The following is a 27,383-nucleotide window of genomic DNA, read 5'->3' as shown; positions in this document are numbered from 1 at the left end:
GCTATATCCCCAACCCCTTTTATTTTTAAATTTGAGACAGGGACTCACTGTGTTCCTGGGCTCAAACTTGCAATACTCCTGCCTCAGCCTCCCAAAGTGCTGGGATTATAGGAATGTGCCACCATGTCCAACAGTCGGTTCTTTTATTTTTAACCCACTTGGTTTTATATATCTAAAAATGTGCTTACTGAAGGCAGCATATAGTTGGGTCTTATATTTTTGTCCCAAATGACAATAACTACAAGAACACTGAACTCTTCTTGCATTACCCTTCTCCCTGCCATGGTTTGGAAATTTCTCCAGACAGTTAGCTCTCTCTTAGGAATAACTGTTCTTTACTGACCAATGTACAGTGAATTGAAAAACAATTGTTTTATACATTTTTGTCCTTGTTTCACGTGGCAGATTAAGTCTGATGTTTATAACTCCATCTTGGCTGGGAGCAGAAATCTGAGCACTTTACTCTTAACATTACAGCACCTGCAAACTTTTTCTAAGGACTAGTCATGGGTTGCTGGAGCAACTTCATGCATAGATGCCAAGAACCAAAAGTGCCTGAATGTTTTCATTTCACTTTATTAGCCAATTAGCCAGTAATTGGTTAAAAAGTATGAAAGCCCAGTTCCTTCACCTCCAGAGAAAATAAATTATTTCATTATAATGTATACTATGGAGCTCCCTGCAACCAAACTGTTGCCAAAATCATATACTCACTTTTCTTATTCTCCTCTCTGGCTCCGCTATCCCCAGTGTCCTACAGGATCATAGGGGAGCACATTTCTAATAAATCATTTGCACCTGCATCCGTTTCAGAATCAGCTTTTGGAAAACTCAACCAAAATTAGTTTGTATTTTTAAAATTACTCTTCTGTAGAACATCTCCTTAACTGATCTATTTTGTTTTACCTCCCACATTTTTTAATTGTTCATTTGCTGCAAAGAACCTTAGAATAGACATTTTAAACTAAACAGATACTTAGAATATGCCTAATCAAATTCCCCTCATTTAATAAGGGAAGCAACTGAGGCTCGTCATGTTAAATAACTAATCCATGTGTATATAACCTAAGAGTAACTGAGGCAAGCTCAGAATCAAGTTTCTTGATTTGGGCTTATTCAGGTTAAACATACTCTTAATTTTATAGTGACCAGGTTTTACTAGCTATTGGGCACTGTGTTGCAAGTCTTTACTTACAAAAATTGGCAGATATAAGTGTTTGTGCATTTAACTTCCTTTAGGTGCAAGTTTGTACTTACACCACTTTGCCTCCCTCATTTTATGATCCATGAACATTAACTCTATTTTCTATTAACTTTGCATCAATGAGAAGAGATTTCCAAATCTTGGGTAGCTCAGCTTAACTATCTTGTAGAAAGCCGCATAACTAATGTTTTCTGGTTTGACTTATAAACTAGAAATTCTGGTTCAGAACAGACTACATTTTTTTCATGTCATTATGACAAGTGTATTATGTATGATAGTTAATTGTGGTGTCAACTTGAATGGAAAAACTCCTAGCAGATTAGTGGAGCGCAGCTGTGGGCATGTACAGATGATCAACTTATAAGCCAGTAACTGTACAGAGAAGACCCACTCCAGATGTGGCTTGCACCAAGCAATAGACTTGTAGCCTGAATAGAATTCTACGGAAAGAAGAAAATCTGTCCTTGTGCTTATTCAGGGGAGGTCCAGTCTTCACCGCGGCCTTTGGATGTGTCTCTGGTTCCTTCAGACTTCCAGCACAGACTCTTAAGCTTTCTGATATGAACTGCACATCAGACTCTGCAGTGAGGAACTCCAGGCTTTCAATTTTTGATTGAATTCTCTGTCTTTCCAGCACACAGACAACTACTTTCATTCTTCCACCCCTGACACAGTGGGCAGGTGGCCACTGTAATGCTACTTTGTAACATATATATATTTATATTTATATTTATTTAGTTTTTATTTTAAAGCACATCTTCCAGTAGTTTCTTAAGAAGAGATGAGGATATAAGAGTTTCAGGGCCTTTCTGTCCAATGCTATATTACCTCTACTCTCGTACTTCATTGCAAAGTTGAATAAATATAGAATTTTTTGTTTGTAAATAACATTCTTATAGAAGTCTGAAGGCTAATCCCTTGCTAATTTCCTGTACTGATGTTAATAAGTCTCATGCAATTCTGATTCCTGACCCCTTCTAGTGACCACTAGTAACCAGTTTTCTGTGTGTGTGTGTGTATGTGTGTGCACGCGCTTCTCCTTTCTCCAGAAATTTTTAGATCTTTTCTTTATCCCTGGTATTCTGAAAGTCCACAATAATGCAACTTGTTAACAGCCTCTCTTCATTATTTGGTAGATACCTATTTCATCCTTTCAATCAGAAACTTGGATTCCTTGTGAGGAAAACTTCAGAACTATTTGATTATTTTCCATTTTATCTCTTCTCTCCTGGAACTTTTTAAATCAAATGTTGGATATCTTGGATTCATTCTCTTATTTTAAAAAATGTTTATCCTCTATTTTCCTTTTTATTTTTTATTAAAGACAAGGTCTTGCTGTGTTGCCCACACTAGCCTCTAATTACTGGATTTAAGTGATCCTTCGGCCTCAGCTTCAATAGTATCTGGAACTGACTTTATGCCTGGTTTACTTCCTTTCTTTTCCAGTTTTACTTCCTGAAATATCTTCAACTTTATCATTCAATTCCTTTTGACTTTATTTCTGTTCTCATACTTTTACTCCACAGTTCTGAGCCCTACTTTATTTCTGTCTTCATACTTTTACTTTCCAATTATTTCTTCTTCAGTCTCCAAAAGTTCCACTCTTAGACAGATTTTCAGTTCTTCTGTGTAATCAGAAACTATTCTTATTTCTTTGAAGACAGTAATGTAGTGAAGTTAAATTATGCTGAGCTGGGCTCAGTGCCACAGGCCTATCATTCCAGCTGGTCATTTCAGCTGTTTGGAGGCTGAGGCAGGAAGACTGCAAGTTTGAGGTTTGCCTGGGCAACTTAGCAAGACCTTGTCTCAAAATAAAATAAAAAGAGCTGAGAATGTAGCTCAGTGGGGAAGCACTTGCCTAGCAAGCATATATTCAATCTCCATTTTGTAGTAACACAAAAATAAAATATTACTTGACTTCCCGCATTGCCTGTTTTTTCTAAGTTTTTACTTGTTGGCTTCATTTTTTTCATACTAAATGACCTCTAATCAGTTTTTAAGTGCTAATTTATAACTCTGTATGTCTAGGTAGGATTTATTGATTTATGTTAGGGTGATAATGACTTATAGATTTAATGGTAGGATTTCCTTATCTTAGCATTATGGACATTTTGGACTGGATAATTATTTGTTGGAGTGTGGAGATGAGCTGCCTGTGTACGTATTTTGTAAGACATTTAGTAGCATCCTTGGCCCCTGTTCAACAAATGCCAGTCAGTAGCATACTTCTACCCACCTCCCCAGTTGTTACAATCAAAAATTTCTGCAGATGTTGTCAAACATCCCTGGAGGTATAAAGTTAGCCCTAGTGCATAAATCATTGCGTTAGGGTGCTCAGGGTCTTAAGAATTTATCTCTGAGGGCCGGAGATTTAGCTCAGTGGTTCCACCACCTGCCTCGCAAGTGCAAGGTCCCAAGTTTGATCCCCAGTACCAAAAAAAGAAAAGAATTTATCTTCCTGATTGATGAGTAAAAAATTCAAACCTGGTGACTAGTATTTGGAAGCCAAGCAGAGGCATGGACCTGGGTATCTCACCAACAGAGACAAACTTTGACTTAGTCCCTGTGGTAGGCAGCATAATAGCCTTTCAAAGATGTCCACATTTCCTAATGTTATGTAGCAAAGAAGAATTTAGGTAGTAGACAGAATTCAGGAAGTTAGTAAATTGACCTTAAAGAAAGAGATTATCTTGGATTATCCAGTTGGATGAGAGATGCAACAGAGACAGAGCCAGAATAATGGAATGTGGAAAAGACTTAACCACCCATTGCTGGTTGTGAAGATAGAAGAGAACTATGGACCAAGAAATGCAGGCACCTATTAGAAGCTGGAAAAGGGGGAAAAAACAAAGAAAAGATCTCTAGGGATTTTCTCCCCAGAGCCTCCATACAGTAACACAGTGTCTTAGTTACTTTCTTACCACTGAAATACAATATCCAAAACCTGTCAATTAAGAGAGAAAAAGGTTATTTTGGCTCACAGTTTGTAGAGATTTCAGTCCACCGTCAGCTGGCTCCAAGGGACAATATGGCAGAGGAGTAATGGCTCATGGCATGGCCACAGGGAAGCAGAAAAAGAATGAAGGGAGGAGTGGGAAAGAGCCACATCCCAGGTCACATCACAGTAACCCACTTCTTCTAACCAGATCCCACCTTCTAATAGCAAAGCAGCTATTGGGCCCCATAATCCAATCACCTTCCAAAAGCCCATCTATGCATTCATGAGGCTTTGGGGGACATTTGTTATCTAACTATAACACACAGCCTTGCTGATGCCCTGATTTAAGAGTCCATTGGACCCACTCTGGACTTCTAACCTCCAGAATTGTAAAATGATAAATCTGTGTTTTCTTAAACCACTAAGTTTGAAGTAAATTCTTATAGAAGACATAGGAAAATTATAGTCTCCTTGATTTCAGTGTGAAACTACTATCCACTCTCAGCTCTGCTCAGTATTTCCAAATCCAGGACCAGTCTGGGACAATCTCTTATGCCATGAATCAACAAGTCCTACCTATCCTCTGTTGAGACTGAAGGGGTAGTCTCCATGTTTCCTTAACGAAGAAACCAACCAGCTCTCCTATTCCAACCCTGTCCCGCTCCCCAAGACTATTTATAGGTCACATGGTCTTCTGATTCCTGAAGTTTTTCAACATTTTTCAGCAGAGATTGACTTGTTTTTATTATGGCAAGTACTGTAATTACACTTCTTTCTCTATTCACTGCTCACTGCTCATCCTCATTCTTTCTTCAAAAACTTTACAGATAGGGGCCAGGGATTTAGCTCAGTGGTTCCACCACCTGCCTTGCAAGCGCAAGGTCCCGAGTTTGATCCAAAAGAACTTTACAGACATCTCTTATGAACTCTATCATTCTTTTCATCCTTAAGATCTATGCTGTTTTGGCTCTTTTCTGTCATTTTACTAGGATTTCAAGAATAATGAAAATGCTGGACTACCATTTTTAACCATATTTACTTTTAGCTGACATTTTATAGAGCCCTTACTGTGTACTACATTTTCAGATAAACCTTTATGTAATCCTTGTGTTGTGTGACTCATATAATAACTCTAAGGGATAAGAACTGTTTTGATCCCTGTTTTATAAATAAAATTGATGCTTGATTCAGGTGATAATGCTAATATGAAACAGAACTGAGACAGAACTCTTGTCTTTTTCACTCCAAAGCCCATTTTTATAATCAATTAAGCAATCTTGTTATGGTTCAACAAATAGTAGCCCACTATCAAATCTGACCTACATTTATTTTATAAAGTTTTATTGGAACATGATCACTCTCATTCACTGACTGTTGTTTAAGTCTGCTTTTGTGCTATAATTCACATAACTGTATAGCTAAAACAAAGACAATCTGGCTCTCAAATTCTAAAATAGCAAAATATGAGTAGGAAAATGTGCTGACCTTTACTGCAGAAAATAACCTATCAAGTTTTCCATAAAGGTGTTCTCAGATACTTAACATTTTATTACTATTCCAAATCAAAGACATGCATTTTGCTTTACTTCCAACTTTTTGTTATCCTACAGACAGCAATCTTTGGGGCCAGGGATTTAGCTCAGTGGTTCCGCTGCCTGGCCTGCAAGCGAAAGGACCTGAGTTTGATCCCTGGTCTCCCCCGCAAAAAAAGAAAAAGATAGCAATCTTTGGTCATAGTCAAAAAAGAAGTCTTTGTGAAGTTTCCCCCATATTATAGTCATGCATGCTTCTTTTCTGGGCTTCTACCTCATAATTATAGTATTTAATGCAGTTTAATTCACATAATAGTTATCAGTTGTGGTTTCCCAGGGATCTAATAAGTGCTGACTCTAAGTAGATATTTACTGAACAAACATTTTACTAAGTACTTTCTAAGTGTCAGTAGGCATTCTTGATCCTGAAGATCCAAAAACGAATACAGTAGCTTTTGGTTCACATGTGCTCTATTGCTTAGCTATAGATAGAATAGAAAGGAGAAAAAAGAAAAAAACTGAGCATGGAGTCTGGGCCTGTGATCTCTGCAGCAAGTGTATCAGAATAACTAGAAGTGTTTGGGCAACATCCCAGGACTACTGAATCAGAATGTCTAAAAGGGGGCCAGGGATTTAGCTCAGTGGTTCTGCTGCCTGCCTCGCAAGCGCAATGACCTGAGTTCGATCTCCGGTACCAAAAAAAAAAAAAAAATCTCTAAAAGGGAGGCCCAACAATCTGTTTTCTTAATTCACACTTCAGATGATTCTTAAGAGGCAGTTTCCTATCTACTAATGCAGACAGGAAAGGTTGTTTCTAAATGTGCAGGTATTATGAGAGTGTAAGAACATATCTCACTTGATCACCCTTAATATAAACCAATTTCCATCCAATGTAATCTTGTATTGCTCATTTCTTCCTTCCAAAACCTTAGTATATGTGCTTAACTGGAAACTTTGATATCACTCCCATCTCTTACTAAATTCATCTTTTTCAAAACCCTTGTGAACCCTAACTTAGTACCATTCCTGGAACATAGTAGGTATCGGTAATTTGTGTTGAACTGTTGACTGTCCAAGTTAGTGACATCTCTAATTTGTCACTAGCTATGCAGAAGTAGTTTTTCCAATGTTAGACTGGAATGGTATGAGGATCATTTGAGAACAAGGAAGATAGCACACTCAGGCGATGTTTGGTCAACCTATACCTTGTTTCTCTCCCTCTAGAAGCGCTTCCTTCTAGCTCTCATGACTACTATCCTTGTGGGGAATATTAATCTCTAAGGCTAAGTTATAACAACCAAAACCAAATGGACTAGGGGAAAAGGTCAAGCATTATGGGATTCTTCTTCATTGTAGATAATCTATTTCTAGAGGCTTTAGTCAACACAGAGCCCTAAAATACATTTCAAAAAGGATTACCTACCTCTGAGAATAGACCACTTAGTTACATGTATCTTCCAGGAGAGGCTTACAACAATGGACTCCTACTAAACCTGACACAGATCTACTCCTCCCACTAGAATTCTGAATTATTTTGCTGGAGGCTACAACATTCTGAGTAGTTTGTTGGGAGTTTACAGGAGGTGAGGATAACTCATCCAGTACAAACTTAGCAGAGCTGAGCCGCTGCAGCATGTTAGGGTAGCCTTTGATGGAGACTGGTCGGACGGGTTCTGGATCCACAGAAGAACCGGTCTGACTGGCCTGTTATGCCAACATATTCTGGTTTGATTCCATGTTCCACAGACGGTAGAAACCTGCCCAGCCAGTTAAATGAAAGGCATATTAGGTTATCCATTGCACACAGTACATAGCTTAGATGCAACAGAACTCTTCCACATAGCAGGAGTGTCTAGCAAACTCTAGTGTGGTCCAGCGAGGTGGCATCCACTGATTTAACATTTATATTCACAGCTTCAGGGAAAGTGAGGCGTGAAACACCATCTGCTTTTGACCAAGAGCAGAGGTTTCCTCAATAAACTGAAGGGTAAGTTAATATATTTTATATCTTTCTAAATTTTCTATGCATTTTTGAAGGCTAATTCAATGCTTGAGAAGATAACAATTTTTAACCTGGCAATTCCTGCATTATACCTTTCCTATAAGGTGATTAGAAATTGTTTTATAAAAATTGCATGTGTTTATTGATTTGCTTGGGTAAAGCTATCTGGTATACAACACACTTCTGTTATACTTTTTTGTAAATTGGTTGAGTACTGTCATTTAAAAAGCTGCGCTGAATAATTTTGCTAAATATATTTCACATAATGATTCACCTTAAGCCTTCTATTTCTTTGATAATATACTATTATATTTTACAGGCTGTTGCTATATTGTAACAATCTTATATGGTCAATCTAATTGTGGATAAAAGAATAATTGCCTTTTTAAGGCAAAAGAAAAAAGGATTGGCTTGCTTGGTGATCCTAAGTACATTAGAGGACCAATTCACAGGAAGAATTAAGGAGTGTGAAAAACAAAGACTGGAATCTGGTAACTGATTAACTATTAGAGTTCAAAAGCACTTGCTGAGCTGAATAGAAAGGAATGAAGACAGGTTTTGTCATGCCTATTAGGACTGAAAAACTTAACACTTAGATCTTCCTTTCACTTATATTTTTAAATATTTATTTTACCTTTCATTGATCCAATTAATTTATTATAGCAGTTTGTGTCATTTAAAATGAAAATTACCAATCTCTTTAGGTTTACTTTGGCATACCAAATTACCCCGTCACTTATCAATATTATAATGAATTAAATGTACACATTCTGGGACATTTAATTTAATGTAACAGCTGACATGAATTTATCTGGGAATTTAAAAAATTTTAAACAGATTGATACTGAATAGTTTTCTGTCAAGAGCTATCTGTAGGTCATCTTGATAGAACTTTACTTTGAAATGAGCAAGAATGATGCATCTTTTTCATTGTCTCTAGTGTCCTCACTTTGTCACTATGTTCAAACTCAAAGGCTGTAATAAGTTTCTTTAGGAAGTTAATAAAGTAAAAAGAAAAAATGGAAATAAATGTTCAGATGAGATTTCATTTGTTGCAGAGGAAACCTTTGGATGCTTCTTAGTCCTACTTCTAGGCAGTTTTGCATAAAACTTCTGAAAATCAGCTTAACTTTTGTAAAACTATGTATCTGCAAAAGGAATGTGCTGATTCGGCAAGCCAAAATTAATTTTATTCAGCACACATTGTATTCTGACAAGTTTCTGTTAACAGGGATCAAACTTTCAATAGGTTGAATTTTTCTTTTTAATTAGTTTTCAGATAAGACAGACATCTATTAATTGAGCACATTGTTTATGTTTCTCTTGAATATATTATATATAACTGAATTTTAAACCATACTGTATTTAAAATATAGGGCTTTTTTTTCAGGGCTTATTGTTTAAAGATAAGCTTAATTTATTGAGTTTTTTATGTTTATTGTTTTGGGAAAACAACTTAGAGGAGTTAAACATCTATTTCATCTAAACCTATGGGTAAAACTTCAAGCTGTATTCCACATTTTGGAAGGGGATTCTACAGTTTTCACTTAATGGGATTTTCATTTTCAAATTACATTAAGTTCTACTAAATGATTCTTATGCATTTTAAGTAGATTCATTTAAAATATTGATACATTATTTTTTATTAAAATTCAGGATATATGAATTTATTAACCAAATTAGGATGCATTTCTTCTCACTATTTCTAGACACCCAATTTACACAATTGCTTTTGTCAACAATGTTAACTTTCATAACAACTTCCTTCCTTCCTTCCTACATTCGTGTTTCTTATGAAAACCACTGAGAATCATGACATTTTTTAGGTAGAAGGACTCTTACATAATAACTAATAAACTTAGTATTTCATTTTTGAGATGAGGAATGAAAATCCCAAACATGTAACTAAATCACTACTGTATAATCCAAGGGTAGCACTGGTATAAGAACATCCAGGTTTCTTCAATACCAGCCCAGACTAGTAGTTTTTTCACTACCCTACAATGATTGTCCTGAATACTACATGCAATCAATGTTTTCTAGAGCATTTGAAAACAGGTAAAATTTTATTATTTAGTTATATTAATGAATCACTGGTGAGCTAATTATTTACTTTTATATTTTAATCTATATCATTACTGCCACCAAACATTTTGGGTATAGGGGCTGAATTTATAGGTAATTTAAATTATGCCATTGGTAATAAAGGTGATTGCCACCTCAAAACTTAACATCTTAATGTGGTCATACAGTTCTGGATCAAACTAATGAGAATCTCCTATTGTTTTCTAACAATACTGCTTTAAGCAGCTCAACTTTTTTCCTGATGCGTATTATTTTTTGCTATAGTCATTTGCCTAAGAATTTACAACTCTGAAATTTGGCATGAGCTGACAGGAAAATTTCAGTATGGTTATTGAAGACCAGAAGTGTAGGATTCAAAACTCATCTTAGAAGTGATAAAACTTGTTATTTAAGGGGTAATCTCTTAAAAAGAACTTTGTACACACAGATGCTGAACAAATTCCTCAAACATTTTTAACTTTAGGAATTCTTAGGAACTGGGACTATAAACAAACAGTTTGAGAACTAGAGGTTCAAAAATGTAAATTCTGATTCCAGTTACTAAATGTTAATTTTCCTAATCCTCTTATCTTTTTACAGGTAAAATCCTACCTGACTGATGCTTCTAAATTTAGTAATTTTAGTCCAGTCCAAGTGGATTCTGAAAAATAATCACTTGTAATTGTTTTACTTTTACAATGAAGAGAAAGGAGAGTACATTGAAAAACATGTGGGCTTCTGAGCCAAGCTGACATGTGTTTGAATATTGACTCTGCTAAAAACTATAATTGTGAATTATTTAACTTTCTAAGTTCTCTTTTCTCCATCTTTAAATTAAGGAAACTAAAATCATTCATTAAGAGTTGTTAAATTAGGGTTGGGGATGTAGTTCCTTGGTAGAGTGCTTGAGTCACCTGTACAAACCCAAGGTTAGATCCCCAACATCACAAAAGAAAAAAAACGGGGGGGGGGGGTGCACAATGACAGAGTTGTAGGGTTAAATGATCTAGTTTGCATAAAACAGTGTGAATCCCAGAACACAGTAGGTACTCAGTAAATGCTTTTCCTTTCCCAACACCTAACACTTTATATAATACATTTTGCTGGGCATGGTGGTACATGCCTACAATCCTAGAACTCTGGGAGGCTGAGGCAGGAGGATGGCAAGTTTGAGCACAGCCCCAGCAATTTAGCTATTTAGTGAGACCTGTTTCAAAACAAAAAAATAAAAAGGGTTGGGGATGTAGCTCAGTACAAAGGCCTAAGGTTTAATCCCCAGTACTGGGTGGTATGAGGGGAAAAAAAAAAAAAATATATATATATATATATACACACATATATATATGTCAACAACACATTCAGTAAAAGACAAAACTTAATTTAAAATATGCATTTTGGCCAGGGATTTAGCTCAGTGGTTTCACCACCTGCTGTGCAAGCGCAAAGACCCAAGTTCAATCCCCAGTACCAAAAATAAATAAAATACACATTTTATTTTGTCAGAAATTAAAATTAACTTAGCAATCTTGGACGGCATTAAGATTTAATAATGGATAACATTTTAACCTTCAAATTTAAAAATCAGAAACCCATCCAATTCAATTAAAAATTCACTACAAAGAAGCCTTTGTTAAAAGCATTTTGAGAGCAGTATACCAAGATGATTAAAAGGTTTAAATATAGCCCAGCAGAGTGGTGCACTCTAGGGGGCTAAGGCAGGAGGATCACAAATTCTAACCCACCCTGGGCAATTTAGACACATGCAAGACCCTTTCTCAAAATAAAAAATAAAAAAGAGCTGAGGATGTAACTCAGTGCAAAGGCCTTGCCTTCAATACCTAGTACTAACCCCCAAAAAAGGTTTCAATGGCCTTTTTTTTTTAGTACCAGGGATCGAACTCGGGTCCTTGCACTTGCAAGGCAGGTGGCGGAACCACTGAGCTAAATCCCCAGCCCTCAATGGCCTTTTTAAAAATTCAAATTTCTGGCCGGGTATTTAGCTCAGTGGTTCCACCGCCTGCCTCGCAAGCGTAAGGACCCGATCCCTGGAACCAAAAAAAAAAAATTCAAATTTCAAGGGAGCTTGAGGGAGGGAAATGGGGTAAAATTAAAATAAAATTTAAAAAATAAAATTCAAATTTCAGTCATGATATCAATAGAAGGAAGTGTGACACAGATAATTCAAATACCTTATGTGTGCCTAGTATCTGAATTTTCCAAAGGCTGTCTATATATGTTATCTCATATAACATCAAATAAGTTGCCCAAAGATTTCTATACACTCAGAATTGTGCTCCTTCTACTACCAACTGAATTATTTCTTTAGGATGCTAGAATGTGTTTTTCCTCTCTGAAAGATTCCTTTCTGAATTAAATTACAGGTTAATATTAAATTTATTGCATTCTCTTGATAGCAAAAAAAAAAAATGATGGGAAGAGAGCATCCATAATGTTTAGGGTATAAAAAAGCAAAAGAATAAGATTTGATAGTTTCTAAATATATTAGTATCTACTAATTAACTGATTAGGGATACAGCCAATGAGCAAAGATCACACAGAAACTATGAAATATGTATATTGGTCAGATGGGACTTTACAATACTGCGACAAATATTGTAAGAGCTTATCTAACTACAGTAAGGTCAAATGATACATCTTCCAATGAATGAAACAGGAAGTAGGTTAAGAGTTAGTATTAGGATCAAGTAATAAATTGATTTATAAAACTGATATTACTGAGTTCTTCTAATCAACTTTAATTTTCTGAAAATTATTTGTTGATGCTGTAATTTAAATTTGAATTTATTAACCATGGTAAATTATTTTCTAAGTTCTATAACTTGTATGTAAACATTATACCCAAAGATAAAGGTACGCTTCACCAAAATACCCCATTAATTACTACCTTATTGAAGCTATTTTATTAGACACATAAGGAATTTAGCCTATATAACTAGTCTTAGATTAGTGGTTAATTTGCATTTATTTTCATACATTTAGAGTGGATATTACTACAAGACAGAAGACTAACAGAAATTTTACATATGCTTTAAGAAAGTTTCTATGTAAATAATTTGGATAATCCAGGTCTAAAAACTAAACTTGTTATAAACCAAAAACTAACTGAAATAGAGATTATAACATACTGTCTTAAAGACAAACTTAAAATTAAGCAGAAAACTATAACTGGAAAGTTATTACTATTGACAAATGAGTCCCTTCAAATCCAACCCATTAATACTAACAGGGAAACAACCCCAAATACATATCTAACCAATCTCAGGTCAGCATTACCATCCTTGCAAACAACTACATACAATTAATCTGACTGCCCTATCCGTGCACAAAAACTTACAAATTTTCTACCAACTCAAAAGTAGTGAGAGGAAATTTTAAGTTTCCCCTTTATCTCTTAGTCAAAGTTCTCCACGGAAAGTAGAGTCTGAGTCTTTTGGTTTATGTACAGTCTTTTTATTTAGGAAGTCACCTCAGGAACAGGAATGGGGAATTGATTACAAGAGAGAAAAAGGAAGAAAGAAAACCAAATACAGGGATCAAACTCGGGACCTTGCGCTTTCAAGGCAGGCGGTGGAACCACTGAGCTAAATCCCTGGCGCCAGGAGTGCATTTTTATTTTTGTTTTTTGCAGTGCTGGGAATTGAATCCAGGGCCTTGTATATGCTAGGTAAGCAGTCTACCACTGAGCCTCACTCTCAACCCCACCAGCACATTCTTGAGTTAATGCTCACTACAAACAAATAATGTTCAAGCTTAAGTAGGTTCTTAAGAGCCTTGAAAAAAACTTCAAAATTCCCTGCTAGAGGACACAAGAGAGAAGCATTTATCTATCAGTCCCTTAGTTAACGGCTGTCTCACTGATTGTTAATTTCTTATACAGTGGCCCCTTATCAACTCAATTGGTTCCTGAGGGAGGACTGGTTATAAGTTAATGCAGCTGAGATCTGGATGTTTACCTGGGTACATGCTATAGATAACAAGAGGCAAATGAATCTTCCATTAACCTAATTAACCCAAGTTGTTCATATGTCAGGCCGGTCGTAACTTGAGGGTCCACTATACTTTCAAGTTGTGCACTTGTTTCCACCAACTTCGGAGAAGGCCCTAGGTCAGAAACTCAGGGGATGGGCTTCAGGTTTCACCTGTCCCCAAAACAGATGAGACAAGCAGGGCCAAAGAAATTACAATATATCATATTATAGGACAAATATGGTCAAACTACTTTTCCTTTAGATTTACCAACGTAATTGTAGTATGGAATACAATTAAAATGAATTTTCTGAAAAATAAGTACAGCAATTTCAAATGGGAAACAAGGATTAGACTATTTTCATCTGATGTATTTGATCCATTCCCACAAAACCTGAGAAGCACTGAAACTTAATCTTTTGTGAGAAAGGCATTTTCTAATAAATTACAATTCATTTCCTGTATTTGGTTGCCAATTTTTAAAGGGCTGAACAGTAGCAAGAAGAATAATTAGTATATATTCTAAATATACTTTATGTCCAGCATTGATCCAAAGACTTTACCATGTACATTTACATTGGTAAAATAATAGTAAAACAAATTGACTACTTTGGACCCTCAACGAACACTTCTCATTATAGCAAAACACAGAATTCTGAATAGTAGAAGTTTGTCTTGGACTGTGTCCAAATAGGTCTGGTTACAAGAAGTAATTCATTATAACCTATAATGTGATTCTGGAGTTTAGCTGTAAAGAACACCTTATACGCAGGTTCTAGTCAAACAGGTTAAAAATGGAAAATCAGGACAGCTAGTCATGTGCTTTAATTAAGTAAATTTCACATTAAGTAATTAAGTTTATATAATACATAAACTTAGTTTAGAGAATGTGAATAGGTGAAAATAAAAAAAATCTTACAAAGCATATCATCTTTCCATTTAACTTGAATTCTATTATCATTAAATATTTGAGTTTTTTTAAATAAGTCTCTTTTAAGTAGTTAAAACACCCAATGAATTGAATAAGGATGACATACAGAAATTGAACTAAAGAGTATACAGTAAATAAGAAATAGTAGGGACAAACACTGCTGAACAAAGTCCCATAACAACAAAATACTATTTTCAGAAGGAGGAATAAAACATACTCATTTTTTCACTACTTCAGGTCAAATCACAATATACCAACATCTGAACCAATATTCACTTTCTTAGACTTGACACTGGAAAGATCATATACCACTATTAAGTAAAGGATTTTTAATAAGCACTAATTCCAGAAATAAATACATAAATTAGTTTCTTCTTTCAATACAATTTTGCTGTTGGGCTAGGAGATTTTTCAAATCCTTGAGAATATAATGGAAATTGTTAACCACCACCATGTACTACTACTCGCTCATCTAAATTCAATTATATAAATCAAAGTACTTAAATTAAATTTAAGTCACAATTTGCATAGCAATTCAACAATTTCACTACTATTATACAACTTTAGTGACTAGAGAGTTATCTATGATTAGCTGTATCTCTTTTTTTTTTTATGAAAACAGACATTTATCTTGCAGGAATTGGAGTCGTAGGTGGGCCCTGGATTTATTAGACCAGCAACTTCATTGTAAGTGCACTGAAACACTGTCTCTGCAGCTCACTTATTTCCCCATCATGGATGCAAGTTGTAGACATCATGTCACCTCATAACCGTACTCAGGCAGGAAGAGACTCGTAGAAAAAGTGCTTCCTTTTTGTCAGTGAGGTAAATCTTTCCTAGAATCTCCCAGCAGAGTTCCCTCATATGGCTGGCCACCTCTAGGTGCAAGAAGAATTTTAATTTAGTTATATTAATCCACTTGATTATCATCTGTGTCACCTAAATCAGCATCAAAATCTAAATCATCAATTCTTCTGCAGCTTCTTCTATGATTGGATCTTAGATTATTTTCAATATTTTCTGTCTTTTCTGTTTCTTTATTAACAGAGTAACAATGTCTTCTTTCTTTCCACATTTTGCACAAACTTCAAGTTCATGGGCATATGGTCTACACATTATATAGGTAGAATCCTTCACAGTCTTTTATAAAAATGTAAGGGTTTTAGAAGTTTCAGTCTTTGCACAGCTGGCTGGCTCCAGGCAGAAGAGGCAAGGTGCCAGGGGCTAGGCAGAGGAAAGCTGCTCACCTCATGCCAACAGGAAGCAGAGAGACTAGCTGTAGCTCTTAAATCTAACTACTAAATAAGAGTTTCTTATACTGTTTGGATACATATATACATTTCATTCACTCCCAGCAACAGTTCTATGAAATACCCAACATATATATTATCTTCATTTTGTTGATAAGCAACCAAACCAAAGAGAAGTTATAATATTTGCTCAATAGAATCAGAATTAACTTTAAGTGGGGATGATGCTGTTCCCTATATCAATCTATAAAAATACATTTTTATACATTTGCAGTTTTTGGAACTCACAATGATTCACCCATCCACCCCAACACACACACAGCAGAACTCTTCACATTGGAAAGCCTTCTGCCAGTCTGTTCTCAAGAGGCAAGCACTTTAAACTCCTTTGAAGTCTTCTTTAAGAAATTTCAAATATATTATTTCATTCTTACAATGATCCTTTGTGTACAATAAGTATTAATGCTGTCATCTTTCAGTAAGGGAAATAAGACTTGTCTAGGAAACATGCAGATAATCAGATAGGGCCAGGATTTAAACTCAGATTACAACCCTTTCCTCAGTGTCATAAGGCTGAGAATATAGCTATATGGCATCATTGATTATAGAGCATTATCACAATTTTTGGAGCACTTGAAGTTCTGTTCTAGTTCAGTCTGAAGTTACACCATAATTCAAGACCCTTCAATCTATTAAACTTTAAACTTAGTACATGGAAGTCAAGCCACCTACTTTCTCAATTTCTGTGAAAAGCTGAAAACTGTACCCATTCTACCTTTATGACAATTGTTTTTAGGTTCAAAACAGAAGATAATAGGAAAAACTTTGTATTTTATCATTGTTAACTGGTCTTGAATTAATTTCCTATCAGATTAAGCAAACAACTTCTCAACTCAGGAATTTCAGAATACTATTAATAAATCAAAAAGTGTAATTCTTTTAGGGTTTTGTAATTTTTTTTTTTTTAATTTTTTTGGTACCAGAGATCGAACTCGGGTCCTTGCGCTTGCACAGCAGGCTGCGAAACCACTAAGCTAAATCCCCGGCCCTTTTAGGGTTCATATATGCAATAATCTAAGAGAATTTAGATAGGTCCGTATATACATAAGTAAAACTCGTGACTACAAAGAAGCATTTAAATCTTCCCTTTTATATTAGTTTATATTTCAAATTCCTTAAAGCTTCCAACCATATGATTCATCACTTAAACCAGGACATTTTTGAGAGTAAAGGGAAGCCCTATTAATAATTAAACTAAAACAACAGGCATTAACCAGGATTCCTGTCACTTACATTAAGAAGCATTCTAGATGTGGAAAACCTATCTACTTCAGCCTTAGTATGCTAAATAACCTACAAAAACACTCACCAAGGCTATGAAATAAATTAAAACATAATTTCACTATAAATTTTTGATACTTCTGATAATTTAAATAAAATTGAAAATGTACTGGCTAAAATGCTGTCTCTTTTAGAGGAGTTAATTTTTTTTTTTTTTTTTTGGTACCGGGGATCAAACTTAGGACCTTGCACTTGCAAGGCAGGCACGGTGCCACTGAGCTAAATCCCCAGCCCTTTACGAGCTAAATTTTTAAGGCTACTTTTTAAATGGTATATATTTATGGGGTACAGTGTGATGCTTTAAGACATGTATACAATTTACAGTGATCAAACTGGAGTAATTAGCATTTCCATCTCCTTAAACATTTGTCCTTTATGCTGGGAACCTTCAAACTCCTTTCTTCTAGTTTTTTGGTGTAAATTCTTGAATTTACAACTGGAAAAAATAACTGTTAGGGTTTCCTTACCCTTACACTAACATATGGATTAGGAAAAGCAAAAAACCAATATTTTTCAAAATGTCTATTTTTCTCAAGCATAGAGTAGGGAAAGACTGAAAAACAACAAAGAGTGTGTCTGAAGATCCTATAATTTGTGAGACATAAATATATTAAGGATCACTATTTGTAAGCAGTGAACAAATTCATCAATTCCTAGACAGAAAAATTAACTCTTAAGACATGAATCACTGTATTTTTTTTTTCCTTTTTTCCATTGTTGACCCCAGGGCCTCACGCTTGCTAGGTAAGTGCTCTACCACTGAGCCATATCCTCACTCCACGGACCAATGTTTTGTTTTAAGTGTTAAAGCAATGAATAGGCCGATTTAGCTCAGTGGTTTCGCCACCTGCTGCACAAGCGCAAGGACCCGAGTTCGATCCCCAGTACCAAAAAAAAATAAACGAATGAATAGCAAATGTGGTTGCTCTTGTGAACTTATCTAGCAATGTTTTAATATTATATTCCTATTGTCAGTGACTTGTTCCTACAGAACAATATTAGCCCTTCATAATATTTGCCATTACTCTACTGTAAATAAATATTATTTCCACAGCTTCCATCATGGTAGAATTATACATATGCACACAGGACAATGCAGTATAATACTTTAATTACTGGATAAAAAGGCAAAGACTCATTTTTCAAGATTCCCAAAATAAAATTAACTTTTCCACTCTATAGTCCTAGTGACCACTCTTAAGTTCTTGTAACATCTCTTTGGCAGTTAAGTTCTAAAGTTCTTTTAAGTGCTAGTGTTAAAAGGCCTAAAGTTGAACTGACTACCTAACAAAATCCTGGGCCATCATAAACCTATAGAGTATGCACAGATATGAAATACTGCTGAAACGGGCTTTGCATTGTAAATAGATGACTTGGAAGAACTAGCTGTCCCTATCCATTAATGACTAGTCATTTTGCCAGTAACAGAATAGTGACATTCTTAGTCCATTATCACTTAAACCTTGGCAACTTTGAGTTGTTTTGTGGTAGGAGAGATTAAACCCAGGGCCTTCACATTGAGCTACATTCTCAGCCCTTTTGAGACAGGGTCTTGCTAAATTACCAGATTGGACTCAGACTTATGACACCTCCTGCCTCACCCACCCAGAGTGTGGTATGCCCCATGCCTGGCAGCTACTACAAATTAAACTGTGTATACGAACCTTCTTTATCAAACATAAGAGATAGTCCCTAAATTGAGTAAAGTATATATCCAGTAAACCTCTGCCCATTACTGATGTAAAATGAAGTAGCTCACTGAAAGCTGTTTAATAAAAATGAAACTACTTTAATACTTTGTAAAGGGAAATGAAGAAAATTAAATCCAGTGTAGCTATAGCTATATATTTTATCAATATAATTAAAGCTTCTTAATCTAAATTGAAAACTGGCCAGATTACACAAGGCTATTCTTTCTAGTTGAAAAGCAATGTATAATCTTATACTAACCACTTAAATGAACACCTAAGACACCATCACATACCCTCCATGAATGCTAACCACACCTTTTAAAATAATTGTAAAACTGCTCAACCTACCTGGAATCTTGGCACTAACAAAGCATAAACCAAGTATTTTGGCACTTGGAATAAGATCACTGTATATTCCCACCCACAAATACCATGTACTAATTACTGCAAACAATTTTTCAAAAATTAAATCAAGCACTGACTTAAGTTGGCAAAAATATTGACAGCTAACATAATTTTCTTTTGCCTTAAAGCTTCTATCTCGTCTCACAAACATGCTTTTGTGGTGTTCTTAAAATATTTCTGACTGCAGGTATGACAGCTCACTTCAATTTACCAGTATTATGTTTTCATGTTAGAGGGACTGGAAAACATTATGTAAATAGTTACAATGGTTTTTAACTTATTTTATGTTTTGATCCTGGAGATACAGGCACTCAATGCTGGGGAAGGAAAGAAGCTGATACAGGGAATGAAGAGAGATGGGAAATGCCTCACACAAATACCAGAAATGTTAGTCTGAGAATCAGATACCGTATCCTACTCCTAGTTCCATCTTGGTTCTTTAGGTAAACCACATGCCTTCATTTGTTCACTCAACACTCATTTGAAGCCTCTACTGTCCAATACATAGCTATTAACCACATATGGCCTTGAATATTCGAAATACAGCTAATCCAACTTGAAATGTGCCATAAAGGTAAAAATACACTTTGGACTTCAAAGACTTAGTATGCAAAGAATGTAAGAAGTCTCAATAACTTTTAATTGAATGCTAAAATAATATTTTAGAAAGGTTGGATTGAATAAGATGTATTATTAATGTCACCTGGAGAGTTTAACTTTTTAAAATATGGTCACTAGAAAATTTAAAATTGTATAGCTTTATAGAATAGCACTATGCTTAGCACTATGCTGAGACTCTCTGGTAAGAATTAGGAAAACTGATAACATAGAAAGTACAGTCTCTGACATCAAGGAACCCACAGGTGGAGAAGAGAAAAACTGAAAATAATTCAAACATAATGACATTGAGTGCATTGATAAAGATGTACTGAGGTGTATGGAAGAGGAGGGCCATTTGTGGAAGCTGGTAGCAAGGGGTACTGAAGAGATTAGGTTAGTCTACTGCAAGTGATGAAGTGGTACTACATGAACTGAGTCTTTAAGAAGTAGAAACATGGGAAAAGGCATGAATGAGCCAAAACAAAGAACTAGTAAAGAGGAGTAGAGAAGAATAAAAGGATTTTTCTGTTGACAAAGGGAAAGGGCAAAGTATGTAGTGGAAAGTATTCTGGGCACAGTGGCTTTTGTGATGTCTTAAAGGGACAGAATTTTAACCTTCAGGCAACAGTCACTGAAGGGGTAAGCAAAAAGTGATTAGATCTCAGCAGCTGTGAGGAGACTCAGCAGAAGTGAACAAAACTAGAAGAAGGAAGGCTGCCAATTAGGGAACAAATAGGGCTCAAACTAGGGCAATAAGAATGGGAGTAGAAAGTACAATTCAAAATTATATTTAAAAAGTAACATCAGTAGACTATGGTCTTGTCCAGAGTAGACTCTGCTGGGGGCGGGGGGGTTCCCAGGGGGACTGAACCCAGGCCCTTCAAACTGAACTATATTCTCACACTTTTTTAAAATTCTGAGGTAGGGTCTTGCTAAATTGCTGGGGGGGGAACATCTTGCTTCACCCTCCCAGAGTGTTGGGATTATAGACATGTACCACCATGGGTTTTTTAAATTTTTTTGAATTAGTACATGATTGCAGGACATGATGATTACATTCATGTGGGAAGCTGGTATGTGTACAGAATACATATTGATTATTTTTACTTCCCTTCTCCCCTTTCTTCCTCTCCCATCATGTCTTGGTCCCTTTCCCATTTACAAAAGATCTATCTCCCCATATCCTATTGTCTATTTTTTATTTTGCTATTTAAATTATTTACACTTTGGGTTTCTCACATAAGTGAAACCATGCGATATTTAAGATTGAGTGTCTGATTTATTTCACTTAACATTATGGTCTCAAGGCACATCCATTTTCCTACAAATGACTCAAATTTATCCTTCCTTATAGCATTGTGGTATTCCATTGTGCATAAATACCACATTTTCTTTATTCATTCATCTGTTGATGGACATATGGGCTGCTTCCAAGATTTAGTTATGAATTGTGCTGCTATTCTAAGGTGAAGGAAAGACTCTGGAATGTTTCTGGCAAATTTTAAAGGACCACTTTAACTGCCCCTGAAGCCTATAATGTAGTGGGGAAAGAGTCGGGGGGGAAAAGATAACTGATTAAAATGTTAAAGAAACAGAGACTGTATGGGCTCTATCTGTAGAAGAGGTTGCTGGTGGCTTAGACCAAGGTGGATGCAAAGGAGGTGGTGAGCAGCAATTGGATTCAGGTGGTTTGTTTTTGGTTTTTTGAGACAGGATCTTGCTATTTAGTTCAGGCTGGCTTTAAACTCACTATGTAGTGGAGATCCTCTTGCCTCAGGCTCCCAAGTGCTGGAATTATAGGAGTGTGCCACCACACTGGGCTCAGGTTGTAGTTTTATCTGTTATGTAGTATTGCCTAATTCATGGGGTTGAGAAAGGAAAAAGGAAGTTTAGGAGGATATCATCAGCTAATTAATTGTTGGGTTTAATCTAGACTAGGTTTTTGGTTGAAAGTGAAAATACTATACCGAAAGGCTTGAGAAAATAGTAAAGATCTGTAAGATACCAAAGGAAAGAGGAGCTGAGCAAAGGCTTTTTTTCAGCATTAACTAAAGCCCTGGAACCAACACCAAAGTAATTTTAGTTTTATCAGCCTAACCTGACACAGTACGTGATTTTTCTCTTCACAACACTCAGCTACTAAGTGGTAGGAGTGAAACACAGACTCTAGATTCAACAGTTTCATTTGTAACATGACTTCAGTTAGATGATGTTAGCATCTATGAGTTACAAAATTCTAATTTTGAGACTCCTGGAGTTTTGCTGCTACTATACAATTTTTTAAAAAATACTGTGATTAAATATACAAAATATAGAGTTTATTATTTTAACCATTTCACCATACAATTTTTAAATCAGGTATCCAAACAGGGCCTCTACTCGGTTTTGGGAATACTGAGACATTAAACTCCCAGGCCTGAAGATGGTAGCACTGGCCCTGGGGTGGCAAATGTCCCAACTTCTGTTATCTCTGGATGGAGGCAGCTTTATTCCTTCATCACAATATGTAACACAAGTACAGATGCTCCTTGACTTATGTTGAGCTTACGTCTCAATAAAAATGCATTTAAACCCCGGCACTGTGGTACGTACACATGGCACTGTGGTAATCCCACCCTTCTTGGAGGCTAAGGCAGGGAGGATGGCAAATCTGAGCCCAGCCTAGACAAAACTCTGTGAGTTAGTGAGAACGTGTCTCAAAAAAAAAAAAGAGTTGAGAGTTCAGTGTGAAGGTGTTGGGTTAGGTCCCCAGTAACACCAAAAAAAAAAAAAAAAAAATTCCCCTACCAAACATCCTAGCATCCTAGTTTAGCCACACAGCATCCCTACAGTGTTGGTTGCTTCCCCTCATGCTCAGGGCCAACACCCAGTATCGAGAGGATTACATTGCATATTCTTAATGCAGGAAAAGATCAAAATTTGAAGTACAGGGCTGGGGATTTAGCTCAGTGGTTCCGGCGCCTGCCTCGCAAGCGCAAGATCCCGAGTTGGAGCCCTGTTACCAAAAAATTGAAGTACAGCTCCTAATGAATGCCTATCACTTTCACAACATTCTAAAGTCAAAGAATACTAAATTGAGGATACTACTCATTTTTCTAAGTACATTAAAATGAAAAAGTCTGGGAAATACTGTTTTAAGTCATAAAATATGAAAATCCTAATCAAATGAAGAGTTCAAAGTAACTGCTTCATTGATAAAGATGTTTTCTCAGTAGGTAATGTGGAGACTTCATAACTTATTCCATCATGGTAGGTCTTAAAGCTCCTTATTATGAGCAAATTTTTATCCATGAGTATGTCCACCACTTCCACAGTTAAAATGTCTATTATAAAATCTCATAAAAGTAAATCTAAGATTTTTGAATGTACTCACAGGTGTCCACTTGCATAAAAAAATAGAAATCCATCAAGGATGCCCAATTCACTCATCAAGAATACTGATTCTGTTGCAAGCAATGGGTTAAGTTTTAGAGATAGAGGTATATACAACATGGTTGTTGACCAAAGAAACTTAACAGTTTAGAGGAAAGACAACAAAATAAAACTGTAAAAAAAATAAAGTATAAAATGGGAAGGGACCTGGTGCAATGAAAATAGAAAAGTCTATTGAAACAAAGTAAAAAGATTATCAGTAAAAAGATAAGCAAAGGGTAGAAGTAAGTTTTGTGGAGATTTCCAGGCAGAGTCAATATCAGGCATCTTGAGAGATATTGAAGGCCAGTGAGGCCTGAGACGAGAAAATGAAAATGAAGCTGGAAGTAGCAGAGCCAAAGGAGTTTGCTTCAGAGTGACAGCTAGTCAATGAAGGATTTAAGCAGCACAGTAATACTGTCAGATGTACTTTTGAAGATCACAGTATTTGTAGGCAGTAGCCTCAAAGTAAGCACACTATTGTGTTCCATTTGTTCTCATTCTTTAAAAAGTATCTTAAAAATGTCTTCAGTCTATTTTCTTGGAAATACTAATAACAGCTAGATTTTATTAAGCATATACTATATAATCTGAATACTGTATTATGGGCTTTACATATATTATTTCACTTAATCTTCATACTGTGAGATTAGTACTGGTATTACTATTCTCATTTTACAGATAGGAAAAATGAATCAGATTAAATAAACAGTCCAAGGTCACTCAGAAGTATTAGAGCAGGGGTGAAATCCAGGAGGTGCGGCTCCAGATCCCGTATCTTACTAAAATATACAGCAATACACATATACAATTTGAAATTAAATATATATACAGTTTGGGGATTGATGCTCAAAAATTTCCCTGAATGCCAAATTAGAGAGAGGTTTAGGTAGGTCAGCTGGTTGGTTGAGTAAAAATGGAAAACAGACTAGCAGTAGATCAGGTAAAGACAATGCCATCTTGGATTATGCAGATGGTGAGAAAGGGGATGGATTTGAATGTTTGGTAAGTAAAACTGATAGGGCTTGGTGATGGATTGGATATAGGGGCTAAGGGAGAAGAAAGTGTCCAGGATGTTTCTTTGGATTCTGATTTGAATAAATGGATTAGATGGTCAGCCATTGGCAGAGGCCATAGGAACAGGTTATGTCATTCTACTGAGTTTTTCTTTGGATCACAAGTACTCTGTTAATATAGGGGTAACTGACAAACTGTTCTGTGGCAGGAGGATCAGTGCAAGTTCGAGGCCAGCCTCAACTACATAGCAAGACACTGCCTCAAAAAAATTTAAACAAAAAAATGGAACATTAAATATGAGCTGGTGTGGGAATGGACACAGATTAGTCTGATGTAACTTTTGGCCTCATAGCTATTATCTACAGTTTAGCGATGTGATCTTACAGGATCGGCTTTAACACTGTATTTCAACATTTTGCTCAAGTTAAATAGGGAAGTACTGGCAAACCGGAAATGAGAAGGAATCAGAAACAAGCATTATTTCTTGTGGTAACATGCTGTCAGGGCAATTTTTTTTAAGTCGAACTTTCCTGCAACTGTTTGATAATTCCTATTGATGGTACATTTTCCTATTTACCTTGATTTCTTGAGGAAGCATTGACCCGTGCCACAACCCAGGGGCGCTTTACCACTGAGCTACATCCTCATCCTTTTAAAACTCCTGACAGAATCTCCCTAAATTGCCTATACTGGCTTCATACTCGCTTTCCTTCCACCTCAGCCTCTTGAGTGCTTACAGGCGTGCGTTACCACGCCCGCCTTGTTGTTGCTTAACTCCGTTTGGTACTTATAGGTCACTCACACACGCGGTTGCCCTGAAGGGTGCTTCATGCAGACACGGTGAACGCCGACGTAACACCAAGGACTTGAGGCTTCTCGGGCAGAACAGCTTTAGTTTTCTTCAGGACACCTCAAAATCGCAGCGGTGGTCGCCAGGCTCTCCGTGCAGCTGGCGACGTTCCCAAGGTCGCGCCCCTCAGACCAGTCTCCCAGCTCCATCCTCCGCGCCCTCAGGTTCCGCGGAAGGGGCGTGGCTCGGGGAGCGCCGACGTGACGTCACGTGGCGTCGAGGGCTTCCACGCCGGCCGGCCGCCCTCCGGCCCTTCCTCCACCCGCGGAAAGCGCAGGGTGCCCCGGGAGAGGTTTGGCTGAGGGAAAGGGGCAAAAGAGAAGAACGGCGAGCTGCCATGCCTTCACAGCCCCGGCGGGTGTGCGCTTCCCTGCTGGGGCTCTAGAATTTCAGGCAGTCCTGGAAGCTGTGAGAGGATCTCCTTTCCCGAGCCCGGAGCGCGGGACCTAGCGGGTACTTCCGGTGTGGAGCTTCGCGCTCAGCTGAGGGGTACGGCTCGGGGTTGTGGGGATGGGAGACCCCCAGCGGAAGCGCACCGCGCTGGCGTTCCTACCTCTGGGTCTCCCGCGCGGGCTGGGGACGCGCCTCCTCGCGCATGCGCCCACCCGGTACTGTGCGTTTCCCGCTCTGGTCGTCTTAGCAGCTTGAAAGACAGGGTCGTAGTGAGGTCGCTGCTCGCGAAAGGGCAGTTCCCCTTGCCTCCGCGATAGTGCGGGGGTGACCTCGCGTCCTTCTTTGTGGCGGAGGGATGCGCAGCAGTGGGTCACCTCAGCCTTGCAGGCCGAGGTGCAGCGGAGAAGCAGGAAGTGCAGGCTGAGGGATGAAGGCTCGCTGTCGGCTGTGAGTAACGGTCCCTTGTCAGCAGTGACCAGAATGCTGGGCCTGCCTGCAGGGTACGTGGAAAGGGTTTTGTGAACCAGCATTTCCAAGTTTTGATACTGATAACGTGTTTTTTAAAAGCACTTTATTTTAATTATTTGAAGTTTCTTAGAGGACTCTACTTAGTTTTAAACCAATATGCTGTGCCATTCTAAATTTTTCACGGAAATAGTTACTATGTAAAACTTATTTACTTAATAGCTTACTCTTTTTGCTACAGAGAAAAATTTTTTGGACCCACGACTTAAATCCTGGCTGTGACCTTGGTCACTTAATCTGTGACACCTGTTTCCTCAACTCAAAATAATAAGATTGAATTAATAATTGTAGCTGTTTTATAAAGTTCTGAGGAGTAAAGTAATATAAAATAGCATAATTCTTATGCTCTTATACACTCAAATGATTTAACAGTGATGTGGGGTCATTAATTTATCTTTTATGCTTAAAAAGAATACAGGTTTCTGGGGCCAGGAATTTAGCTCAGTGGTTCTGCTGCCTGCCTCGAAAACGCAAGGTCCCGAGTTCGATCCCCGGTACCAAAAAGACAAAAAGAATACAGGTTTCTTTTGAAATGAAACTGAATTAATGTAGTACGCCTACTTACCCTTTTACTGGTTAATATGGGATATTCATTGTACACGAGACCTTACAATTATGAACCCTGTCATATATCCATCTCGCATTCAGCTCAACAATTGTTAAGAGTTCATCAGTTCTCATTTCATCTCCCTCCGCGGCATCCAGTTGTTTTTGTATCAGCTAGAGTGTTTTCAGGCCAATCCTAGAGGATATATTGGTTTACCAGTAAATACTTCGGTATAGATCCTGTAACACATAAGACCTTTTCTTCTGCGCGTGCGCGTGCATAGGGAGGGGGTGTTGCTGAGGCTTGAGCCCAGGACCTGGGTGTGTGCTGGGCAAGCATCTTACCACCCAGCTACATCCCCAGCCCTACATAAGGCTTAACAAGAAAAGGTGCCACCCAGAATTAACGATAACTCCCTAGTATCTGCAGTCCAGTAGATGTTCAGTTTTTGCTGATTATTTTTAAGTCTTAAATGCAGTTTTTGAAAAACGTAATAAAATATATATTTATTTTTGTAGTAGCTTACAGATTCCCAAGTGATTTTACACGTACTGTTGCTCCTTTTAGAAATTTTATTATTTTAGATCCTTCATATACCTCAATAAATGGTTAGTAGGAGACACAAGTCAGTTTGGGTACTTGTTAGTAATGGTATGGAACTGGCTAAAGAGCTAGATGTGAGTTTAGTAAACTTG

At 37.0% G+C, this 27,383-nt stretch overlaps 2 protein-coding genes across 13 annotated transcripts in view; one reads left to right on the top strand and one right to left on the bottom strand.

Annotated features, from left to right (window-relative positions):
- Window positions 1-27,090, bottom strand: part of LOC147830147 (uncharacterized) — a 350,272-nt gene extending 323,182 nt beyond the window's left edge. For all 3 annotated transcript variants that reach the window (XM_087194143.1, XM_087194144.1, XM_087194142.1), the window contains exon 1: window positions 25,176-27,090. In XM_087194143.1, the coding sequence (XP_087050269.1) occupies window positions 25,670-26,146 (477 nt within the window). In that variant the 5' untranslated portion in view covers window positions 26,147-27,090 and the 3' untranslated portion in view covers window positions 25,176-25,669. The remainder of the gene's footprint in view (window positions 1-25,175) is intronic.
- Window positions 7,475-27,383, top strand: part of Rbbp8 (RB binding protein 8, endonuclease) — a 92,299-nt gene continuing 72,390 nt past the window's right edge. For 4 of the 10 annotated variants that reach the window (XM_021265163.2, XM_087194109.1, XM_087194088.1 and 1 more), the window contains exon 1: window positions 25,526-25,712. The gene's annotated coding sequence lies outside the window, so the exon portion shown is untranslated. Of the gene's footprint in view, window positions 7,662-25,509; window positions 25,713-25,937; window positions 26,117-27,383 lie in introns of those variants that run through there. The other 6 variants (XM_021265165.2, XM_087194100.1, XM_021265164.2 and 3 more) reach the window with 4 other exon arrangements.

Source organism: Heterocephalus glaber, unplaced genomic scaffold (assembly GCF_053883595.1).
Source record: "Heterocephalus glaber isolate CG9 unplaced genomic scaffold, H.glaber_assembly_v1.0 deba00000331, whole genome shotgun sequence".
In the NCBI taxonomy this organism is placed as follows: Eukaryota; Metazoa; Chordata; class Mammalia; order Rodentia; family Bathyergidae; genus Heterocephalus; species Heterocephalus glaber.
Note: the sequence above shows the minus strand (reverse complement) of the source record. Positions and strands in the feature narration are given on the sequence as shown.